The sequence below is a fragment of the Thermobia domestica genome, chromosome 17, assembly GCF_964235325.1.
Source record: "Thermobia domestica chromosome 17, izTheDome1.hap1.1, whole genome shotgun sequence".
Taxonomy (NCBI): domain Eukaryota; kingdom Metazoa; phylum Arthropoda; class Insecta; order Zygentoma; family Lepismatidae; genus Thermobia; species Thermobia domestica.
This window is the reverse complement of record NC_137470.1, coordinates 91,062,680-91,089,628: the sequence shown is the minus strand read 5'-3', so window position 1 is coordinate 91,089,628 and position 26,949 is coordinate 91,062,680. Positions and strand designations below refer to the sequence as shown.

At 34.8% G+C, this 26,949-nt stretch overlaps 1 protein-coding gene across 5 annotated transcripts in view; it reads right to left on the bottom strand.

The window, feature by feature from the left end:
• Window positions 1-26,949, bottom strand: part of LOC145673856 (uncharacterized) — a 558,369-nt gene that overhangs the window by 97,859 nt on the left and 433,561 nt on the right. For all 5 annotated transcript variants that reach the window (XM_081743633.1, XM_081743634.1, XM_081743630.1 and 2 more), the window contains one exon: window positions 17,036-17,208. In XM_081743633.1, the coding sequence (XP_081599759.1) occupies window positions 17,036-17,208 (173 nt within the window). The remainder of the gene's footprint in view (window positions 1-17,035; window positions 17,209-26,949) is intronic.

The window sequence follows — 26,949 nt, the reverse complement described above, 5'->3', positions numbered from 1 at the left end:
TATTATTTGATATTTTGACGCATCCATAATTTGCAGTATTACAACCCGACCGACTGCTATATATTTAGTTTTCTCTACATTTACTTCTAAACCTATGTTCCTGCAAGCTTTAATAAGATTTCTGAGTTTCTGTCTGTTGCTCTATCATCTCCTATCAGATTTATATCATCAGCATTGCCATAACCTGGTGAATACTCTTGTTGCTGTCTGATTTCCCTTGTAGTGTACTCGAGAACAAAGTCTGAATAATAATAAAAATAGCAACAACATATCTCCTTGTTTCAGGCTATTCTCGACGTAGAAGCTCGTGAACAAGAATTTTTCTACTCGCACTTTACCTAGATATTCATTTAAACACATTTAACTAATCTAACTAGTTTCTTCGGTATTCAGATTCTGTAAAAATGTTGTACAATATTTTCCTCTTAACCGAGTACTAGGCCATTCTAAAATTAATAAATTATTGATGTACCGGGGTATTGTATTCCCATTTGTTTTCGAATATTCATCGAATGGTAAATATCTGATACGACAGTTGATCGTTTTTGCCTTAATCCGCAGTGATAATCACCAGTAATTTCATCTGAGTACGGGGTCAATCTTACTAATAGAATGTTTGAGAGGATTTTATAGGATGTCAACAGAAGATAGATGCCTCGAGAACTATAATAATCAGTTTTATCGCCTTTCTTGTAAATTGGAACAATGATTGATTTTTTCCACTCTTGTAGCAATTCCTCGTTGTTCCAGATAAAGAGAACGAGTGTATCAATTACTATCAACATGTGCAATATTTCAATCCTACAATCTGAAATGTGATCGATAGCTTAGATCAGTTTCCTTCATTCAATATAACACATGATACAGCAGTTAGTAAGAAGAATCCTCTTTGCTTCCCTACTTCCAAAACCCGAGGATTTTGGCGGAAAACACGATACAGAAAAGCAACATAAGAATGCCGAGATCCCATTTACGATTTTTTCCCCTACAGTAGAGGTATGAAGATGCCAACACTGAAACAAGAATTGATCATAAAATAGTTTTACCGTGTACTGCAAACAAATGATATTACGATAATTTGAATCGCAAATTTAACAGTCACTCTTTTTTCATTTCACTGTGAATTGCTGAATAAATAAAATTTCAGTGTTTGTTACGTATTTTCGGAGAGATGTGCTTAGCAGTGTTGTCCCCATGGGGCCAACCCCCAGAACAATTCGTGTCCCTCTCTCAAAAGCTGCATTCGTTACAAAGCACTTTTTACGTGTCTCGTCTGAAAGCAAATCTTGTTTTATAAAACTTTGAAAATTTTTTTATAAGCATTAAAAACTCGTACAAAAATTTGGCTCGAAGAATGAGGAAAATAAAAAGAGAAAAATTTGAACTTTTATTTGAAATGAATGTTTCATAAAATATTGTTCGCAAATTGCTGCATCATTTTCAATGTCAGAATAATTTTAAAATACGAATAAACATAGTTTTTCTGAACTTATGAGACGAATCGCCATAACTAAATTATTATAATTTTATAACTACTTATGATATATGATTAAATATGTACACTCATGTCCAAAATTATTATCGCATGTCTATAAATATGTTGTTGCAGGAATATAATTTGATAACGAATTCGCCCGGTATTTCTTGTAATGTTAGTATGTGCATAATCGGCAAAGAAATGTATGTGACAAATTTCATGTCAAAAAGCAGTAAATAGGAACAAAACGAAAATAGAACTTTCTTGTCCATTTAGCAACATTTTGTTTTACTCATTCTAATTTTCGTATTTATAATTCTTCTCCTATGAAATGTACCACAAATATATATTTCCCGATTATATACATAGTATCAGTATTAAAAGTACCCTGCAAAATCATTATCAAATTATATTCTTACAAGAAGGCAGTTATAAATATACGACAATCATTTTGGACATGAGTGTAACTATAACAATAAATACTGCACTGTAAGCACAAAGCACAAAGTATACTTTGGTATCTATGGACGTACCCCACAATGCAATTGCAACTTTATCAGCAATTTTGTGAAGTACTTCGAAATAAACTCCTCTGTGCATTAAAATACATTACAACAAAAACACACAAACTAAAATACGAGTAACCGTATTCCAAAATCGTTTCATTTGCGTGATTAACTACCTTCACTTCATGCAGAACAGTAAACTCCGACAAAATCAAAAGTAGTGGGAGAATGCCAAAAGGTTAGAATTTGCGAGAATCGAAAATGATTTTACCACTGGATCGTTGATACAACTACATTTTGTGGAAATTCATCAACATGATTTCCCACTGCACAAGCCAAAGGCATCTTTCAATGGTTTCAGCAAGATAATGGGTGCCTTCCATTTGAACTCAGGCAAAAACAAAGATGTACCATCATAGTCTCAAATATGTTGAAACATTTTTTATAGAAACTATACGTGTTTTTAAAGGACCCGTATTTTTTGGTTTTGTAGAAAAAATTATCGCACCAAGTAATGGGCCATCAAAGGCGGGGAATACCATTTATGAATTGTAGAAAACATCGAAAATGGTCAACTTCGGAGCTTCACCATTCAACTATGGAGACAGGTAGAGTTATAATTCTCGTTGTGGTATGTACAGTCATGTCCAAAATGATTGTCGCATATCTATAACTGTCTTCTTGTAAGAATTTGATAATGATTTTGCAGGGTACTTTTAATACTGATATTATGTGTATAATCGGGAAATTTATATTTGTGGTAAATTTCATAGGAAAAGACTTATAAATACGAAAATTGGAATGAGTAAAAGAAAATGTTGGTAAATGGACAAGAAAGTTTTATTTTCGTTTTATTGTTCTTATTTACTGCTTTTTTACCATGAAATTTGCCACATACATGTCTTTACCGATTATATACATACCAACATTGTAAGAAATACCGGGCAAAATTCGTTCTCAAATTATATTCCTACAGCACATTCATAGACATAAGAAAATAATTTTGGACATGAGTGTACATAGGGATATAAATAAACCATATTTTATTATAGTTTGGTTTGTGCATGCGTATCTTTTTGTATATAAATTAACAAATGAACGTAAGTTTATCTGAAAAGTCAAAGTTCGCGAACTTTTTTGAGCACTTCCAGTTCGAATTTTAAAATTGTTTTCGCGGTTGGTAAGAACAAGTAACCCGCTTTCCGAAGATGAAAAAAAGAAAGAAAATCTCTTGTGTGTGCAACCTCTTTGTCGCAAAAATCGAAAAATTGTCAAACTTTCCAAAATCGCCCCTTTTGGACGCCATTTTCTCGAAAACACCGTATTTTAAAATTCTGAAATTTTGTCAGATGGTTCAACTTTACACGAATAATAAACATACCAAATAGCATTCTCGAGCAATGCTTCGTAAATTTACTACAGCCTTTTGAAGTTAGCAAAGTTCCGTTAATTTTTATGTCGCAGTTGGCAACACTGCAAATAAAAATGCAACAATTTGATGATGTTTGTGGTTCGCATTCATGAAATAAAGAACAAAAGGTTTTTTCTGACTGCATTTTATTATTTCGATCAAAAAGCTCTCTGAAATAGTAAAATGCCCCCCTCCGTTTTGTTAAAACGATGCAATCTCAGGTGGAGATTACGAAATACACAAATTTTAGATTTACTTACTTAAAATGGTTTTCGGAAACAAAGCTTCACTGATTTTAATCACACTGAAGCAATCGTTTGTTTGCTTAGTGGCTTTCCTGCTAATAGCTTGTAACTATACAGATGCTCCAATAGGTGTTGGTGCACTCTCACTCGTAGCACATTGTCGATAATCACAAAACACTTAATTTCACTTCTCTTATAATCTTCTGGAAACTGGTATCCTATTGAAGGTCCACACGGAAGCATAAACAGCAATTCATGAATTCGTGATTTATTGATAATATTTCGGCTACCCACCACTGGTATGTAACAAAAGTTTCTTTCTGCAGACTCCCTAAATTTACACTTTGAACTGCAGAAGCTGGTTTTCGGGGAAGCATGACGTTAGTTCATGGTGACTCTTTACTGTCATAAAAACTTCGCCATTTTCCGAAAGCCAAAGGTGACTGTTGAATACGTTACCGGTCGCATACTTTCCCATTCTTGAATTTTATTTCTTTCTTTTCTTTTTTATTCTTTCGAAAATTATCAATTTCAGTTCCTGGCAACAAAATGAAAGTAATACTCGGTGTTTTGTACTTCTACTATACTCACGAATTCTTTTGCAGTTTTAATACTGTGTGTCTGTTTTTACCTAAGGTTATGCCGCGTTGTCACATTCTTTACAATTCCCCGAATACCATAAGAGGGACCCTTGCCATGGTCGGTTTCACCGAAAATTCACTGCTTTATCGGACCTGTCTGCATCTCCTGAAAGCGATTCTTAAAGTGGGATGGAGCACCATCAAAAATCCCTGACACTGTTTGTGAAATTGTATACACTTGTCATTTTTCTTCTACTATTTTTAGAATCTTGTCTATGGCTATGAGCACATGAGCCGAATCATGTGTTCTGTCATCGCTTGTTACAGTAAAACTATCCGTTGTTTCATAATATACCACTCCCGGAAAGATGGAGATTTGTTCGTTTTTCCAGCTATAATTGAATTTCACTTTACAGAATAACAGTCCAGTTTTCAGCGCCCACATGCAGAAAAATAGAATTTGAACCTTGAAATTTTACATGATGCTTTTTCAGTAGCAATTAATTCTCTTTGGATTTTCTTGATGCATCATGAGTTACAATTCTTACAGTTAAACCAGTAACGTACGATACGAAACCAGAAAATTGCAGTTTTTTTTTTTAATTTTATTTTTAAATGAGATAATTGTTTTCCATATGGCATACGTAACACTTTCATTTTCATCAGGATCAATAACTAAAGACTCCACACTCCACTCAGGACATTCACCACATTCTTGAAGAAGACAGGTGTCATTTTCTACGGAGCATTCTACTAATGAAAATTGGTCACTCATACCAGCTTCAATATAGGCTGCACCTTTGAAATGTTGCAACGCAGTAGCAGGTAACAATACCTCCCTTGCGGACTGACCCACTTTGAGCGAATACTATAAAATTTTGAATGACCCATTTTTATGCTGGGAGTGTTGTTTAAAAAGTCCGTAAATTTCTTTGATTGAACATGTAAGATAACGTTTCGATTTTTTTTAACTTTTTGTCCATTTTCGATCACTAATGAAATCGCACCTATTGGGACTTTGTATGGAGCATTCCAAAGCATCACTGAGGTAATAATTAAGGGCTCTTTGTAGATCAGAATTTATTGGATGGCCATTGTGTGGATCTGCCCTCGTGGATCTATACATCCGTATAGACCTTTCTCACGTATGATTGGGAGGGGATGGGCACATTACATAAATTAAGACCGCCTCTTTATTAAATAAATAAATAAAAAAAAACTAAAAGGTACTTAGAGAAATGTTTCTTATCTTTATTTAATGAATGTACACCACAAAAATCATCAAATTGTTGCACTTCTATCGTTTTCAGTGTTGCCAAATACGAAATCAAAAACAAAACTTCGCTAACTTCAAGGGATTGTAGATAATTCACGAAGCATTGATCGAGAATGGTATTTGGTGTGTTTATTATTCATGTAAAGTTGAACCATGTGACAAAATTTCAGAATTTTAAAATATGGCGTTTTCGAGAAAATGGCGCCCGAAAATAGCATTTTTTTAAAAATTTGACAATTTCTCGAATTTTTTGCGACAAAACAGTTGGACAGAGAATCGATACAAAATATTTTTCGGAAAGCGGATTACTAGTCTTACTAACCGTGAAAACAATTTTAAAATTCGAACTGGAAGTGCTCGAAAAGGTTTACGAACTTCGACTTTTCAGGTAAACTTACGTTCATTTGTTAATTTATATACAAAAAGATATGCATGTGCAAACCAAACTATAATTAAACAGCTTATTTATATCCCTATGTACACTCGTGCCCAAAATGATTGTCGCGTATCTATAACTGTCTTCTTGTACGAATATAATTTGATAATGATTTTGCAGGGTACTTTTAATACTGATACTATACGCATAATCGGGAAATGTATATTTGTGGTAAATCTCATAGGAAAAGAATTATAAATACGAAAATTAGAATAAGTGAAACAAAATGTTGGTAAATGGACAAGAAAGTTTTACTTTCGTTTTATTGTTGTTATTTACTGCTCTTTTGGCATGAAATTTGCTACATACATGTCTTTGCCGATTATACACATACTAATATTGTAAGGAATACCGGGTGAATTCATTATCAAATTATATTCCTACAACAACATATTTATAGACATGCGACAATAATTTTGGACATGAGTGTACAAACTACAACAAGAATTATAACTACTTGTATGCATGGATGAATGGTAGGGCTTTAAAGTTGACAATTTTCGATGTTTTGTACAATTCATAAATTGTACACCTTGTCTTTGATGGCCTATTATTTGGCGGGAAAATTTTTTCAACAAAACAAAAATACGGGTCCCTTAGAAACATGAATAGTTTCTATGTAAGAAACTTTCAACAATATCTGAGATGATGATGGTACATGCTCTGCCCAAACTGAAGTGGTAGACACCAATGCGCACAACTACAGAGCATGAGTCTGTTGCACATCATTAGTGAAAAACTCACGTAAGTTTCTATATCTGGAGCTAGCAATTAAAAAATTAGCAGTCAACAACGTCTAAAAGTTTCAAAATTTTGATTTCAAGTGTTTTTAAAATTTCTTATTTTTGTGTGTGCTCAGCGAAGAAGTGTAATTGAAAAACGTTATATAAGAGTACAATTTGAAACTTTTTATGACGATGGTATTATTGTAATTCTGCGCCCCATCCGCTTCTCACTGTGAATAGTCAGAAGTGAATTAAATACACGCTACTCACATATCGATATAAAACTAAGAAAGTGAAGGCAATGTAGGAAATAGAGTGAAGATTACTTACATGAAGGTAAAAGCCAACTTCAATGTGGATGAAAGAAAGTCTGCCAACCGAATGCTCGAAACAAAATACTGGTAGATACACCTGCTGAAGTCTCACACCGGTACCCCTTAGATTTGATACTAAACACCAAAATTCGGCTGAGAGCCTGGGAACTTTCATCGGTTACTACTCCAGTGACACGTTGAAGCCACATGAGCTCGTGGTAGCTCGGAAAAGCATAAAGTGTGTATTGTTGACATGAATTACTAAGAAATTGGAAGAGTAAGGCATCCCCTAGCTATATTTCTTACAATATTAAAAGCCCAATAGTGATATTTTAAAATTATAAAAGGTGCCTTCCATTTCAATTCAGGCAGAGCATGTATCACCACCATCTCAGATATTGTTGAAACTTTTTTTATAGCAACTAGACATGTTTTTAAGAGACCCATATTGTTGGTTTTGTCAGAAGAAAATTTCCCGCCAAGTAATGGGCCATTAAAGACGGGGAGTACAATTTATGAATTGTAAAGACATGGAAAATTGTCAACTTCGGAGTCTCACCATTCGGCTATGGAGACAGGTAGAGTTATAATTCTTGTTGTGGTATGTACATAGGGATATAAATAAACTATATTTTATTATAGTTTGGTTTGCGCATGCGTATCTTTTTGTACATAAATGAACAAATGAACGTAAGTATATCTGAAAAGTCGAAGTTTGCGAATTTTTTTCGAGCACTTCCGGTTCGAATTTTAAAATTCCATTTTCACGGTTAGTAAGACCTAGCTACCCGCTTTCCGAAAAAAAAAAGTTTATATCGCTTGTGTGTGCAACAGTCTTGTCGCAAAAATTTCCAGAAATTGTAAAATTTTCAAAAATCGACATTTTTGGGCGCCATTTTCTCGAAAACGCCACATTTTAAAATCTTGAAATTTTGTCAGATGGTTCAACTTTACATGAATAATGTACACACTAAATACCATTCTCGACCAATGCTTCATGAATTAACTGTAACCTTTTAAAGTTAGCGAAGCTTCGTTGACTTTGATGTCACAGTTAGCAACACTGGGAACAATAAAAGTGCAATGATTTGATGATGTTTGTGGTTCACATTCATTAAATGAAGAATAAAAGATTTTCTTGACCATTTCTTTCATTATTTTGGTCAAGAAGACTCTCTGAAATAGTAAAATGAGCCTCCCCTACTCCTCCGTTTTCTGAAACCGAAATAATCTGAGGTGGAAATTACGATTACGAAGCACACAAATTTTAAGTTTACTTGAAATGGCCATTCAATAAATTCTGATGATCTACCAAAAGTCTGAACTATTACCTCGGTGATGATTTGGAATGCTCCAGACAAAGTCTCAACTAAGTGCGATGTCATTACAGTGATCGAAAAAGGACAAAAAGTTTAAGAAATCGAAACGTTTTCTTACGCGTTTCAAAGAAATTTAATGACTTCTTAAACAGAACAATCCCAACATAAAAATGGGTCACTCGGAATTTTACAGTATTCGACTAAAGTGGGTCAGTCCGCAACCTGCGAGGGAAGTGTGTCTGTGTTTGTATTGTGCATAGTTTAAGATAGCTGCTACTGCGTTGCTACAAATCAAAGTTGCAGCCTGTACTGAAGCTGTCATGAGTGGCCTATTTTCCTTAGTAGTATGGTCCGTAGAAAATGACAACTGTCTTCTTCAAGAATGTGGTGAATGTCCTGGAGTGGAAAAAGTAAGTGTGGAGTCTTTGATTACTGATCCTGATGAAAATGAAAGTGTTACGTATGTCATATGGGAAAACAATAATCTCGCTAAAAAACTGTGCCACTTTCTGTTTTCGTATCGTACATTGCTTGTTTAACTGTAAGAATTGTAATTCATGATTACATAAAAAAAATTCAAAGAGAATCAATTGCTACCGAAAAGCACCGTATAAAATTTCAAGACACGAATTCTATTTTACTCATGTGGACTTCGCTGAAAACTGGACTGTTATTCTGCAAAGTGAAATTCAGTTATCACCGGAATATGAATCAACTGAGTTTTGTTGTAATAAACAACGATAATACACACGATTCGGCTCATGTACTCATAGCCACAGACAAGATTCTCCTCGAAGAAAAGCGAAAATATATTTTATAGAAAAAGGTTTGAATACGAGAAAATAAGTGTCTACAATTTCTCAAACCGTGTCAGTGATTTCTGATGGTGCTGCATCCCACTTTAAAAATCGCTTTCAGATGTTCGAGATGCAGACAGGTCCGATAAAGCAGTGGTTTTGCAGCACCTGCGACGGTATTGGGGGGGGGGGGGGTAAAGAATTTGGCAATGCGGCATAACCTTAGGCAAATACAGGTACACAGTATTAAAACCGCAGAAGAAAAAACAATGAAATCTAAGTTTTATGTCCCACGCTTATGCCGGTTAGGCTAAAGGAGACGGTGATTATGAGAAATGAATGAAATGGTGGAATGCAGAAAGTGGGAGGAAACGGGATAAGCCCAAGAAAATCCACGAGCACGGTGTTTGTCCACTACAAAGCCCACACGGCGCGATCTGGAATCGAACCAGGGACCCCAAGCACCGGAGGTGAACGCTCTAACACTGAGCCACCACGCCCCCACTAAAACCGCAGAAGAATTTGTGAGTATAGTGCAAGTACAAACTCCGGGTATTACTCTCGTTTTGTTGCCTGGAACTGAATTCGACGACTTCAGGAAGAAAAAAAGGGAAAGTATGCGACCGATAACTGGTATTCAACGAAGTCATCTTTGGCTTTCGGAAAATGGTGAAGTTTTATTGCAGTAACGGGTCACCATGAACAAATTTCATTTTTCCCCCAAAATCGAACTTCCGCAATTCAAAGTGTAAATCGGTTTTTCTTAAATCTGCAAAAAGGAAGTTTTGTTACATACATATATGTATGATAACCAGTGGTGCGTAGCAGAAATATTATGAATAAATCATGAATTACGTGAAGTTGAAGTGCTGTTTATGCTTCCACATGGTTCTTCAGAATTTTTGACTATCGACAATGTGCTACGCAGGGGGAATCCAGGACGGATTTCTGGAAAGGGAGGGGGGGTAATACTGCTACTTAGAACTACGAGCTCCAAACTCTGAGATCGGTTTTATTTATATATAAAATAAAGTTTCTTCCCCCTAGATCCATACCTGGACGAGTTGAGTGAGCCAACACCTATTGGAGCACCTGCACGGTTACATGCTATTAGCGAAGACGACACCAATCAAGCAAATGATTGGTCCATGTAAAAAATTAAAAAAAAATCAGTGAAATCGTGTTTCCGAAGACCATTTTAAGTAAGTGAGCTTGAAATTTGTGCGTTTCGTAATCGTAATTTCCACCTCAGATTATTTCGGTTTAAGAAAACGGAGGAGTAGGGGGAGGCTCATTTTACTATTTCAGAGTCTTCTTGATCAAAATAATAATAAAAACAGTCAAGAAAACCTTTTATTCTTCATTTAATGAATGTGAAAAACAAACATCATCAAATCATTGCACTTTTATTGTTCCCAGTGATGCTAACTATGACATCGAAGTTAATGAAACTTCGCTAACTTTAAAAGGCTGCAGTTAATTCATGAAGCATTGGTCGAGAATGGTATTTGGTGTGTTTATTATTCATGTAAAGTTGAACCATCTGACAAAATTTCAGACTTTTAAAAGATGGTGTTTTCGAGAAAATGGCGCTCAAAAATGGCGATTTTTGAAAATTTTACAATTTCTCGAATTTTTTGCGACAAAACGGTTGCACACAGAAGCGATACAATTTTTTTTTTTCGGAAAGCGGGTAGCTAGGTCTTACTAACCGTGAAAATGGAATTTTAAAATTCGAACCGAAAGTGCTCGAAAAAAATTCGCAAACTTCGACTTTTCAGATAAATTGACGTTCATTTGATAATTTGTATACAAAGAGATACGCATGCGCAAACCAAACTATAATAACATATAGTTTATTTATATCCCTATGTATATACCACAACAAGAATTATAACTCTACCTGTCTCCATAGCCGAATGGTGAGGCTCCGAAGTTGACAATTTTCCATGTCTTCTACAATTCATAAATTGTACTCCCCGTCTTTGATGACCCATTACTTGGCGGCAAAATTTTTTTCGAGAAAACAAAAAAATATGGGTCTCTTAAAAACATGTCTAGTTGCTATAAAAAAAAAGTTTCAACAATATCTGAGATGGTGATGGTACAATTTTATATTTTTTTTGCCTGAGTTGAAATGGAAGGCACCACAAGTACATGGAATGATCGAAATAATGGTAATTAATGGTTCACAGAATTGTTTGTTTTTTCGCAAGTACGTACATGCACCTTATTTAAGTTCACGGTCAAGTAACCACAGTGTAATATACGCCTTTAGAAAAATTCCGTGCACAAATTCATATATTCGCTGTTATGCAGTTCGTTAAACTGATATACTGAAAACTGAGTGAAATATATGACATTAAGGAAACATTATGTCTATAGAGAGTGTACATTATCTGATACCATTATATATATATAAATAATACATAAATACAAATTTCACTATGAATTTAAAAACATCAAACTAATTTCACATATCCTACTTTTAACCGAATACAAGAATGGAATTTAAAACTAAATCCTGACCGATGACTGATAGAACCCACGGAAGTACAGAACAATTGCTTAATTTTAAACTCACAAAATCCGGAAAAATCGCCCCTAGCTTCTAGATACGCTACTCAAAAGTCTTTGCTGACACTGATGTAAGGTAAGTACGACCTTGAGGAAACAGAATATTCTTTGGTACCTATTTCCAGTTAAAATAATAAAATGTTCTACACATGGTCCCTGAAAGAGAGGTAGGTGGCCAGCTCTTTTTGAACAATAAAAGCAAGTTATGCTACAGATAACTCTGAAAGATATTGTTATCAGCTGTGTATATTGTACAATTTGCCGGAGGAGATAATTTTACGTACTTTATATCTAAAATTCGGAAACTACGATTTCTTTTTCTATGTAACTCGAGATGTAAAACTATCACTAACATACAACAAAATATATACACAACGTAAGATTTCTTTCCGAATTTTAGACAGAGATCTAGTATTTTGTCCTTCCTTGCTAGGTGCATCAAGTCAATTGATATTTGTGCACCACTCAACACGCCTATTAGCTAACCGACATTCTATGACTATCAATAATCCAAGATTGAAATACACTAGTGTAAAGAAATTCTTAATACTCACCCGCAAGTGACACACAAATTCACATTTAACTGAAGCAAATTTACTATTTTCCACTAATGTAATACAGTAAATTAATTAATTAATTACATACATACATACATACATACATACATATATACATACACACTCTCTCTCTCCCACTCTCTCGTTAAGTTAGAACGCGTGTGGTTTATAACTTCATTTGAGTAACTTGTCAAATAACTCATTCAATACCCAATCAGGCTCTAAGGACTCCCTTTTTTCTTTTGGGTCATTAACGGGGCTCTTTATAATTGGATTTTTTTTTTTTTTGAAAATTCAAATAATTACTACCCAAAAATACCAGATTTTGATTTTCTTTTCAGTATTTCATAAAATTCTCTCTTCGGTCAACTTTTCATTACACCTTCTATGGACCAACGGTTCAGGGCCTGAGCTAGCAGTTTAAACCTCCGTAGATCAATTCCTTATTAACGTATAGAGATGATTTAGGTGTGTGTGTGTCTTCAGGAAGGATGAAACTTTCTAACGGTGGGGATTTCATCCACATCAGGGATCACACAGTGCAAGTGTAGAGGGAAAAGTTGGAGTTCCCCCTCCCGCTCACCATTTGAGGGGCCGAAACTCTCCCCACAAAGGAGCTACAAGCATAAAAAGTGGTATCAATAAAGATAAATGAACATACTAAGATACAATAGCAAGGGGAAAAAAATTCAGAACATCGCACAGTCGGGCGAAAACGCAAAAAGCTGGCCAAAATATGATAACTATATTCAAATTGAATGAAATTTAGTATTAAGGAGTTATTGAGGTTGCTGATTACGATTCTGCAACTAAAGTTGAAAGAAAACAAAATGGCGGAATAAAAAGAATGTCAACATACTTCGTAATTTTGACAATATGTCTTTAACAACATTCATTTTTTTCACATATTTTGATGAACAATTATTTGTTACTTACGTTCTTATTTATTAGAAATGTATTATTACTTAAATGACACAAATTATTGGTATTTGATTCGGTTATGATAACTGCAACGGCTTGTCACTAACATTAAATGAACAATAATTAACATAAACACGCTTCGTAATTGGCACGTTTTGGCAGCTACGTTTTTGTCGACAGCATTAATTACTATTCAGACTACCATTCTACAAAATATGAACGTGGTGCACGAGGGTGCACATAATGTTTTTAACGCTTATAGTTAATAAAATATATAAACAATGTAAAAATTGTGCCTGACTTGCGATTCAAATTATAAATTATTACATCATTATTATTAATTTTTCACTTCATACACTTATTCTACTTACCAGTACGATATAGGAAAACTTTACAGATTTAAAAACTATAAACGCGTTCGAAAGTTACAACCGTTTCAACGGACGCGTCACAATTCTTCTATTCTTCTCTACGCATTTGACCTGCTGAAGGGTCTACTTAAGAGTGGCTCAGGTAGTCGGAATAAAGTAAAAACTCTATTCTATTTATGGATTTGGGCCCTTCTAACATCACTCTAGCCAATTACATAAAAAAAATTCCTATATTACTAACTTTCGTTTTTTTACTTGTGGCCAGCTTTTTGCGTTTTCGCCCCACTGTGGGACGGGGAGGGGGAGATATATGTAAAAAAAATTAAAATAAAAATGACTGCCTTTGAGACTTCATCACTCTTGAATAACCCGACCGATCTCAATCAAGACACATGAGTTTAGGGTCAGGGATTATTTAGGCTATTCACTTTGAGGATGCTACGTAGGGGCGGGGGAGGGGGAGATAAATTTATAAAATGATCAAAAATGACCGACATTAGTGTTGAATTCATAGTTTTCGGGGTTGATGAGAGAAACAGTGACACTTCTGATGCTGTTTCAATCCAAGTTCAGCCCTGATAGTTGGGGAGGGGGAGGGTACAACGTAGAGAAGGGGGATAAACATTTAAAAATGATCTAAATGAGCAATATTAGTGTCTAATCCATAGTTTTCGGCATCATTCAGATGAACAGCGACATTTCCGATCCGCTTTAAATCCAAAATCAGCTCCGCCACTTGGGGGAGGGGGAGAAAGAGACATATAAAAATGATAGAAAATTAGAAAATGACCACTATCAGTGTCGAATTTATACTTTTCTGGCTCGCTTAGATGAACGGTGATACTTTCGATCCCGTTTAAATTCAAATTCAACCACACAACTTGGGGAGGGGAATATATATACGAACTGATGGATACTGAGTGATACTGAGTACAGAATATATATAAATGGTCGAAAATGACCGATATTAGTGTTGAATCTATAGTTCTTGGGGTCGCCGAGATAAACAGTGACACTTCTGATGCTGTTTAAATCCAAATTCAGCCTCACATCTTGGGGGAGGGGGGAAGGGAAATACATAAAACTGATAAAAAATAACCCATATTAGTGTCGAATCCATAGTTTCCAGGGTCGCTGAGATGACTGGTGACATTTCCGATCCCGTTTAAAACCAAATTGAGCTCCGCAATTTGAGAGAGGGGGAGATAATAAAATGATCGAAAATGACCAATATTAGTGTCGAATCCAGGGTTTTCGGGGTCGCCAAGATGATCAATGATCTTTCCGATGCCGCTTAAATCGATGCCATTAAAAACGGAGACAGGATATTTCACGGGTACTAAACACATGAGATACGGAGTTGTGCATTTAAATTTTCATTTCTAAACAATGTAAAAATTGTGCCTGACTTGATATTCAAATTATAAATTATTACATCATTATTATTAATTTTTCACTTCAGACACTTATTCTACTTATCAGTACGATATAGGAAAACTTTACAGATTTAAAAACTATGAACGCGTTCGAAAGTTACAACAGTTTCAACGGACGCGTCACAATTCTTATATTGTTCTCTACGCATTTGACCTGCTGAAGGGTCTACTTCAGAGTGGCTCAGGTAGTCGGAATAAAGTAAAAACCCTATTCTTTTTATGGATTTAGGCCGTTCTACCATCACTCTAGCCAACTACATAAAAAATTCCTATATTACTAATTTTTTTTTTTTTTTTTAAACTTTTGGCCAGCTTTTTGCGTTTTCGCCCCACTGTGCATCGTACCTACGAGAATCATTCTACACATACATACGTTCGGGAGGCACATAAGTTACCTCGATGGAATCTGCGTCCCATAAGCTTTCCAACGAGGTATAGATTATACCTCTGTGAGAGTTAGGGGTGTCGCTAGGACTGTCAACGTCAGGGTAGACCAAAATATTTCGAAAAATATGTATAGGGTGAATCTGTTAAAAAACGTGTTCAGATTTTTTTTCAGTTGGAAAAACTGAACTTTCGGAACTTTCTTCGTTCTTCTAAGGGTTGTACCCAAAGTCTGGCGTACACGTGATATTTTTTCCTGTGTATGGCAAGCAACGGTGTTACCAGCCTCTCTCAAATTTCAAAAATCATTTACGTGCTTGGCACGGGGTCTCAAAAGATAGTTCGTTGGAATCTGTTGAGTTGATTTTTGAGCTTAGCGTCCCTTTCAGCAGCGAGGCTATATGAGACGGGACCTACTGATTAACGTGGAATCCAAACCACATCAACTCCCGCCGTGAATCGAAGCCAGGTCGTTGAAATCTGTGTTCCATAAGCTTTACAACGAGGTACTGTTTATGTCCCTGTGACAATTAGGAGTACTAGGGCCGCCAACGTAAAGGTCTACGATTTTCTTAAAATCCCTATCGGTCCTGACAAGGTTAACTGAAATTTAAATTATTATATATAAAAAGGTAATTATATTTAACTTCAACTGTGCGAAAATATTTGTATAACATTATGTGGAACAGTAACAACTCTCACTTTTTGAAATTACGCGTAGGACTCTCTCCTCCGAACTGAGATGTGACAGTTTTGTTCTTGCCTACCGCATTATCCACAGCATCTAAATACCACACCGGCAGTTCCTTGTGCTAATACTTTTCAACCAATGATTTTCTCAAAAGACTACGTACAAAATTGCTTTATTTACGAGACAATCATTGAATTGAAATTTCTTAGTGTATCAATGTATTGAAGTTGAATGAAATTTACTACATTCAGAAAACTTTTTTCTTACACAATTCTGATCTACAGTAACTCTACATTGATTAATCTCTTACCGTATTGACGCGCTACCTTCGAGTCGAGTCAGAGATTGTATACATACTACTTAACAGAAACACGTAATAAATACATTTCTAAAAAAATAAAATAAAATAAATAAAATAATTTTTGCTTCTCGAAAAACGTATTGCATACCCGGTGGAAATGTGTTACAACTCAAAGAAATGGAAATTTAGAGTTATCATCGTAGAGAAACTACCTAGAAACTGAGCTAAACAAATTAGCCCCTGAACAAACTTTAAAAGTAATGTTCCTTCAAATGTGTATTTTTGACTTGTAACAGTCTTCCACCGGGTGTGTGGTATTTTGACTTGAAATAGGTACTTGTCCTATTTGCTGGTACCAAATTCATTCAATACGTAGTAAATCTGAAGTATATCCAGCTCCCAGGGTCTGAAGTCCAATCACGATGAGTCTTATTTAGCTCACAAAATCTTCATCAAACACGTACCAGCGATTTAAAATATACCTTTCATGACAATAAGTGTGTTAATGTCCGTACAGAAACAACATACCATTACTTTTTCTTTCTTTCTTTCTTCGAGAGTACTAGTTTCATTAACTCAATATCATCTTACGTCGCGGAGTTCTTTACATATCGCCTACATGAAACTCGACCTCAGCTCAAATCTTCAGTTGTTGCATTTAACAGAAAACTATTCCAACAACTTGGGATGTAACTATATTCACCACTTACCTGTTTCGAGGTATGAACCTAGTACTCTGTGGCTTCGTAAAAGAGCCTTGTGGTGACAGACCATTTACAGAGAAAACGCTACCAATATCGAAGTAAGCAGCTGGACTGGCAGCACCCCATGGCTGCGGGAGCATACTGGGATGATAAAATGGCTGCTGGGAGGGTTGATAAGTCTGAAAAAAATGTATGAAGAATATATTCGTTTCATGCGTGTTCATGTGTAGACAAAATATTGTATTCACTATTAGTTACATTCTAAAAGTTACAGAAATTATACAAAACCAGATCTGCCTATCTATAAACCTATTGTTTTAATAATACAGTTATATCTTTCAGTTTTTAATATAAAATGCAATGGAAAATTATTAACATTTAAAATTATAGATCATTAATTCCTACATAATTTAATATTTGTTTCTCCTTTCATACTCCTATTGCGATCTCCATATACAACAACATTTCCCAAATAATAATTCAATAAATAAGTAGCAATACTACATAAGTCATACATAAATAGTTTCCAAAATTTGTTCTCTGTCTGAAAGATAAAAAGTACTGTCATTTTATAGAAACTGACATACGTAGTCAGCAATTGTGAATTGATTGATCACATAATTAAGGAGAAAGAGTTATTTAAACCTAATAGTACAGCGAGAGTACTATTACCATATTTACTAGCGTATATTACGATCTCGCATGTATTGCGCACTTTTCTATTTTTTTCTTTTCTTTAATCTTCCATGTTGAAAATCTGGAAAAAGGTTTAAACTGCAATCCCACTATGTGCAACAAATCTGCAAATTGTAAGCACTATGTAATAATTAGTCACAATAGGTTCTGAATGTCAATTTCTCGCAAGATAGGAGTACACAGAACTTTTCATATGGGTGTGCTTAAAGGTAGTCTACGCCCACCCACGCCTCTCACTATAAAATTCTCATGTGCTTATCCTATTGAGCTTCAAGTACTATTAAAAATCAGACAAAACGATATTTCAATGAACTGAAGAATTACAGATAAAATTTTAGAAGTGTAAAAACACTTCTAACACATCTATTGCACATCTACTGCAAGATTCAATATATTGGAAAATTGGTAATTTTTTGTTCATCTTCTGATTAGGGTGGGAACAGGCAATCCCTGTAGCTACTACATCTACGCACGTAGGCTTGCAACTAGTCCTCATTCATCACTTGAAAGAAATTTTCTGGCGTATATTACCCACCATATTTCTCTCTCTCTCTTAAATGCATAAGATAAACGAACAAAACATGGTACCGTATATTAACTACTGAAAACTAGAACTCGAAGTTCTACGCGGTCAGTTCAATACCTTAATTGTACTAATTATATAGATTTCATTTCCTTTTAAGCTCAAGTTGAAGTACACTCTTCATGTACTACGTTTATTTTCTTTAAAAGTATCACCTAAATGATGTACAGAATATTCCGCTTAAACAGAACACTAGTTGACAGAACCACCAGCACAATAGGGCCAATATCCATGGTCTGAACATGCTCCTATAAACCGCATGTATATAAAATCTGTTGTATATAAAGGCTTCTGTGTTTAAGGTTTTCCTCCTCAATTTAAATTACGATTTATTTCTCCATTTTGCATGAAGGAAGTGTGTGAGGCTAGTAATATCCTAAGCTTTTAGGCGAAGAAACACGGCATTTTAACAATTGTCAGTATTGTCAGATATGCTGCTAAAACACTGGTTATCGGTATTAGAATCCTGATGTTCTGATAGGTATAAAGCCAGATAATTTGGCAGTTGATAAGATCTAGAACCATACTGTGAGTAGTGAGAAATTGTCCGTGATGTCATTTATTCAGACTTCTTTTGCATGCAATCTTCATGAACTTATCAAGTTAGGTTTATAGTCTGCAAATCACTCTGTGCTTCTGTCATACTGCAGTATGTTTTATTTTCAATTATAATTAAAATTCTGTCCAAAATTTACCGAGGAAAATAAAACACTAATTTTAGCAAAAAATGTTCAAGTAATACACATAGGGTGTTACAAAACAACACCGACAACGTTTGGGAGGTAACTCCTGACACCAAGATAAGACCAAAAGTATAGACCAACCTGGGTGCAGAAATCTGTCATTTCGCAGTTATAGGATGCCTAAAACATAAGAACACCTTTACAAAAGTCAAGCTCAAATACTATGGGACCTACCATAGTCGGGTCAAGACTGCTTAAGAACTGGTATGTGCCCTTTCCAAATATCCATGTGTTTCAGAATTCTGCCGTACTTCCGCAACAGTTTTTATGAAGGTACTTTCTGAGTACTTCAAATAATATGCCCGTAGCTAATCTTCCTCCATAAAAATTGTGTGACTACCGCAGGATTCTGAAACATGTATTTTTGGATAGCGCACGTATTAGTTCCTCACTGAAGTCTTGACCCGACTAGAGTAGGTCCCAAAGTAGAGGAGCTATGGACCTTTAAGCTCATTTTTTCATGTTTTCGGTAGCCTGTAACTCCGAAATGATTGATCTCTCCACCCAAAACACCCTGTATTTACTACATCCTTCACTTAGATCCTGGTTTAGCTATTATGGCACAAAGATTCGGATTTTCTAAACTTATCAAGAATCTCGTCTTATGCCTAGAACAATATTCATACATTTGTAAGTACTTTTATCATAAGATTCTAAAACAATACAGGTTTAAGGTAACTGTCATTCTTTGCAGTTTAGAAACTTCACGTCATTTTATTGAAATTTCTGTATATTGGACAATGAATACATACAAACGTCAGCTCTAATCTTCAACTAAATGTTCACAGAACCTTTTATTGAAATACGAATAAAGGCTGTAGTACAAGTTTGAAGTTTTCCAACGCTGTATGAATACCTTGAATTTTATGTAGCAAAGAGACCTTAACAATATTCGTACATCTGTTAACAATGATTAGATTGCATAAAAACACCGGCTCAACATTATCTTGTATGATGGACGGTGTTACACATCATTTGACTAAGCGCCAAAACATGGTTCTGAGATATTGAAGGAAACACAAATAGGTTACAATTACGACCCAGTTTTTGGCGCTTGGTCGAATAGCTTTTCCTGAACGTTTAGGCAAATAGTAGGGTTTCAAACAATTTTTTTTGCATTATTTACATTGTCTCCTACTCACTGATGTAGAAGATCTCGAAAATCGAAAAATGGCACTTGGTCAATTGATGCATAACACCGTACAATTATCACACTACGGGAAATTAAAGGTAATGAACGCCTCAGCTGTTTCACTGTCCAACACGCTTTCGATGCAATTATTTGTTTTTCTCTTTATTCAGGATGATATGCAAACATTTGAAAATTATAGTTTAGTGGAAACTCCTTTTTGAAACATACGTGCTTATTCCACCATCCTAACTACTGCCTGAAATTGTCACTGGAATCTTTTAGCGTGACAGTAAACGTACTTTTTACAGTTAAAAAAAAAAAAAAAAAAAAAAAAAAAAAAAATCACGTGTCTTGTACATTATTCTTATTTTGTATATTTCCTGTGCAACAGAAAATGTACCATATTGTGTAGCGCAGTTCTGAATAAACATGATGGCCTAATTTGAAATACAATCAGTTTGTAACAAGAATGATAATTTCTATTTATTTAACGTGGTTGAGTGAACAGCTTAATCATCAATCCAGTGTAATCATAATTCAGTGCTTTGATATTCTTGCAGTGCGAAGAAGTTTTTATTATTATTATTATTATTATTATTATTATTATTATTATTATTATTATTATTATTATTATGTGAAAGAACAACCCAAAATCTGAAATGTACGTAGAAAATTTGATTTTGACTTCTAGATGTGTCCTGGTAAAAAACAAACTACACCCTACAACAAAACAACTACACAAACTACACCCATGGACATGAGATCTTGCGTGTATACTGTAACACTGCTCAACAAATTTTGATCGAAAGTATGTAAATTCTTTGAAATTGCGATTTTTACATTCATTTAAGCATAATATGAAAGGAAATTATAATAGAAGCATTTTCTTAGCTCAGGTTGTGAAAAAAAAAAACGCCCTTGTACAACAGTAACTATATATATATATATATATATATATATATATATATATACACAAATGTATTAATATTTATAGAACATTTAAGCAAACTCCTTGTAAAAACCTACATTTCACTTTTTTTTTTTATCTATTTCACTGTGATGTGATAAGCTGGGGAGTTTAGAAGTACCCTAACCTATAGATTTCTATACCCTTGTACTTCCTTTTTCAAAATTGCGCAAATACCAGTTTCACAGCGATACAGAAAATAAAGTAACCGTGGTCAAGTTAAACATTAACAATTCCGTAATAAAAATCAGTATTAACATCAAAACATGAAAAATATGTACATATACCTTTTTGTGCAAGAACTACACTGCAATGTAGACAAAAGTTTCAAGTGATCCCTTGTACAGGATTATGTTTATTTTATTTTGAGCGCCTTCGCTTGGCTTGCCCTTTGTAGGTTACATCTGGAGCATCCCTTGCAATAGTCCAACAATAGTCGGCCAATATGTTAGAACTCCACTTTCCCTCATCTCTCTTCTCCATGGCTGCAATATCTTGATGGAAACGCTAACCATGTTCGTCACTTACTGCTCCACAATCTTCGGGAAAGAAGTCTAGATGTGAATGAAGAAAGTGGAGTTTCAGAGACATATTGCAACCAAGATTTTCGTAGCACAATAACAACTTTGCTACCAGTTGTTGGTAATTTGTTGCTCGGTGTCTTCCCAAGAACTGTGAACAAACACTCTTCAAGCTTTCCCACGCAGCTTTCTCCTCACCTTGGAGAATTTCGTCGAACTTGTGATCTTTGAATAGTTGCCTAATCTGTGGTCCTATGAAAACACCCTCTTTAACTTTGGCATCACTTAATCGAGGGAATTGTCCTCGTAGGTACTTATAGGCCTCATCCTCTTGGTTCATGCTCTTAACAAAACTTTTCATAAGACCTAATTTAATATGTAGAGGGGGGAGCAAAATTCGGTTACGATCTACCAGTGGTTCATGCTGCACATTTTTCACTCCCGACTGAAGAGTTTCTCTGGTACTCCAATCACTTTTGCGGTAATGAGATCCACGATCTCTACTGTCCCATTCACATATAAAGCAACAATACTTTGTATACCCTAACTGCATACCTAGCAACAGTGCTATTACTTTAAGGTCACCACAAATGAGCCACTGAAAATCGTAATATTTAATGGCTTGAAGTAAACGTTTCAAGTTTTCATAAGATTCCTTCATATGAACTGCGTAACCTACAGGAATTGAAGGAAGTTCATTTCCAATATGTAAAAGCACTGCCTTTAAACTCACCTTAGACGAATCTATAAAGAGCCTCTACTCCGTAGGTTCGTAATTAATATTAAGTGCCCTTATGAGACCATTTACATCTGTACATGCCACAAGTGTCTCTTCCATAGTAAAAAAAAGAAGTGAACATCTACTTCCAAATTCCAATACACTGAAATATTTACTTTTTCCTGCAATAAATTCCATTGCTTTAAGCGTGACGCTAAAATTTCGGTTTTGCTTTTCGAGAGGTCCAAGTCGCTGATTAGATCACTTTGTTCCTCTTGAGTAAGTCTATGTGGTTCACATGGAGTTTCTTCTACAACAAACGTACGGTCCTTCGAAGTACTTGATTCAGGAGCTTCAACTTCTTGATCGTCATCAGAAAAAAGATCGTATTCTTTAGGTGGGTCAGGAACAGGGCGCATTGCAGAAGGAATGTTAGGATAGATCAAGGCCCGCTTCTTCTTCGTGGAAATTCCCTTCTTGACGGAAGGAACCATCCAAAAATAACAGTCTCTGATGAGGTCGCTTGGCTCCCTCCAAATCATGGGCACTGCAAAAGGCATTGAGCGCCCCTTCCCATTAATCCAATTTCTTATATTACTGGCACAAGTGTTACACACAATGTGGGGTGCCCAAGATTTATCTTGGTCTCCAATTTTACAACCAAAGTAATATTGATAGGCTATTCTTATTAGTATTTTTGCGTACTTGTAGTTGTATTTTTGTCCTGCACTACACAAACGTCACACCCAAAACGCTGATAACTGCACTAAACCTGTCTTTTCTAACAATAGCAGAACACTACTGAGATAAGGAACACAATGAAACCAAGCGTTCATATAGTTTCTCTAGTGTTGCCGGATCAGTGTAATATTTTACCCCAAACGAAGAGAATATATTTATTTTTAAAGCGTTATTATTAGACATGCCTGTAAAACGAAAAGTAGAGCTAATATTCGAAAATAACTTTCAAATTCGTGATCAGCACCACAAAATCAATAAGAATTAGCTGATTTTGTTCAATTTACATTTTCGTTGTTGAACAGTGTAATCCACGATTTCGCACATTTGTTACATTTTTTTTTACACTTTTGGTTTAATTTGGGTAGAGATAGAAAGCATTCCCAGTAGTGTTGCAAATAGAAAAAAAAAAAAAAAAAAAAAAAAAACCGTTCGTATTTTTTCAAAAATGTACGTTTTTTTTAGAAAAAAAACCATTGATCTTCGTTTTTTTTCTAAATTTCGTTTTTTTTTTCAAACAGTCATTTGTAATGCATCTTACGTCTATTTAAGTATGAAATATTTTTATGTACATGTAATCACCGTAAAATGCAACATAAACGCTAGATACTGATACGCTACAAATATTTTACAATTTATATGAATAGCATACCTACTAACAATTCGGGTTTCAGCAGTTTTCATCAATATCAACTAAGAAATAAAAGTAGAAATGAAATTTTGCTTTTTTGTGAAAGCAGGCCTTTAATAAGTACGAAAATAATGTCACGAACAGTATAAAATTCAAATAACTTGTCTAAAGGTAAAAACTAATACTAATTTGCCTACTAGTGTTTTTCTAAATATCATATATAAATAATTTGTCGACTAGATATATATGATATGCAGAGCCGGCTCTACCATATGTGCAACACGTGTGATTGCATGGAGCGGCAAGTTGGAAGAGTCCGACAAAATCTGTCATAAGTATATTATTTAAATTAAACATTTCTTGTTGGAAAGACTTCATGACGATGTAGTTACATTTACTAAGCTGACCTTTCATTTGAATACTACATTCATAAATTATGTTTAGGTCGCATTAGTTTAAGGTTACATGGACAATGCTAAAGCAAAAGATCAAATAAATGCGAGCACAAATTGCTTGATTGTTGTCATATGCAAGAATTCTCGAATAGTAGCGAATATCTGTTTCACTTAGTTAGTTATCGCAGTTTAGATTTGAAAACTAGTCTTGTTTTTCTCACAAACAAGTTTCTTATCATTGAAGATAGAAACAAGTTTTTTTTTTTTTTAAATGTAAACAGATGAAGAACAAAAATCAAGAAATAAAGATAAAAGAGCTAGTTGTACTGGAATTACAAACTGATACATAGAGATGGAAGCTCGATATTGAATTCTATAAAAGGATTACCATCTTTCCTCTGCAGGTGTGTTTGCTTTATCTTTCACGAACATAATAGATTAATATTTAAAGAAAGAAAAAAAAAAAAAAAAAAAAACGAGATTGTACTTTTAGTAAATAATTAAAACTTTTTGAGTGCGACTACACTTACCCTCCCCTTCGTTGTTCATGCTGGAGTAGCATACTTAAAATCATGACTTTAAGATGTGTTCTTTCTGGAGAAAGGCGGAGGCGGCAAATTATGCCATTGCACGGGGCGACAAATTGCCTAGGGACGTCCTGATGATATGTATGTATAAGACATGAATATAGGATGACACACTTTGAAGTAATGCAGGGTGTTTCAAAATTAATATTAGGGTTTTGAAACTTTGTAGAATCTATTACAATTAACTTACAATTATTGATATTATATCAAATGAAAGAGCAACTCAAACAATTTTGTACGCATGCATGCATATGCATTGTTTCTTTTGTCTGCTGTTAGAAAGAGCAGAAAGCTTTTTGTGTTTTAATAAAGACTGAATCTGTAATTACAGTGCAACCGTTTGTGCGAAGAATATTAAGGAGACGCTTGCAACTACGTCCTTATCATTTGCAGTTGCTACAGGTCTAAAGCCTACAGACTGCGGTTTACGTGCCAATTTCGCAAGTGAAATATTGCTGCATAACAATGAAGATTTTCTGGATCGTGTCACACTCTAATGTGAACACTCATAATGTTCGCATCTGGCGGTCAGCAAATCCTCAGGAGATGGTACAGTTGAAAGGAGACTCCCCCTAAATTGAATGTGTTTTGTGCCATATGGCGGAAAGTTTATGGACTTTTCTCGCCTATCGATTCGATGTGTGCCGTGTGACGAATGAATCTCACATCGAACACTTGTAGCAAAGACTGTTTGAGGTGCTCTTTTACTTTATGTATTGTTTATAATTGTACGTAAAATGTAATAAGTACTACGAAGACTTAAAACCTCGATATTCATTTTGAAACACCCTGCATTTCTCACCAACAGTGTTGGAACTAAGATGTAAATATGAGAGAAAATTTTCCTTATAAAGCGATTGTTTACAACAACGATATTATTAGTAGTAGTAGTAGTAGAGACTGCTACTACAGCAACACGAGTTACTAGTCAAAAAAAATGTAATCAAATGTACAATAACCCTTTCGGACCCAGGTGGCCAAAGTGGCGCACACGGGTTTGTCACTTTCTTCTAGGTGTCGAATTTCGTTCTCAAATTTCACCCCAATCAAAAATTCGAGAACTTCCGCCAGTCGAACATTTGTCCTTACTGAACAAACACGGGTACAGATCGTTACAATGGGGTAATTAGGGGGCGCACGAAAAATTCGTATTTAGGTTCTGACCCTTGATTTTTCTAGTTTTTCTCTATTTTTAGTAATTAGAAGCTTTGTTCCTTAAATATCGCCATGGTACTTGTAGGATATATTAGTGGTGTACCAATGTTTAATTTAAGATAGTTTACGTCTGTGTGGTAACAGTGTTGCTAGCTACAGAAAATTTTAATTTCAAATGTTAGGGCGAAATTTTGGAAAAATTACTTGTTTTGTCTCTATTATTTCCCTCTTGTTGGCTACATCGGAACAAACGTACACTCATGTCCAAAATTATTGTCGCATGTCTATAAATATGTTGTTGTAGGAATATAATTTGATAACGAATTCGTCCTGTATTTCTTATAATGTTAGTATGTGTATAATCGGCAAAGACATGTATGTGGCAAATTTCATGTTAAAAGAGCAGTAAATAAAAAGAATAAATCGAAAATAAAACTTTCTTGTCCATTTAACAACACTTTGTTTTACTCATTCTAATTTTCGTATTTATAATTCTTTTCCTATAAAATTTACCACAAATATACATTTCACGATTATAGACATAATATCAGTATTAAAAGTACCCTGCAAGATCATTATCAAATTCTTACAAGAAGACAGTTATAGATATGCGACAATCATTTTGGACATGAGTGTACCAGTATTTAAAAGTCTCGTCTTTGCCCTACATAACCCACTATAGAAAAGTTTAATAGGATAATTAGGGGAAGTACAGTTGAGGTTTACAGTAGACCTTGTTCTCTAATTGGAAAAATAACTTCTTTTTTTTTTTTTAAGGTAGAATGAGATATTTTTTATTGACATGCTCACTTTATTAGATACAGTCACAATACTTGTAGGATATATTAGAGGGATACCAAAGCTTATTTTAAGAGGAGTTTGTGTGTGTCTGATAGTAGTGTTGCCAGCTACAGAAAATTTTAATTCCAGATTTTAGGGGGAAATTTAAAAAAAATCCCTTTTTTGTTTCTATTATTTCCCTATTGTTAGCTACATTCGAACAAACGTACCAGTGTCTGAAAGCCTCGTCCTTATCCTACACAGCGCACCATAA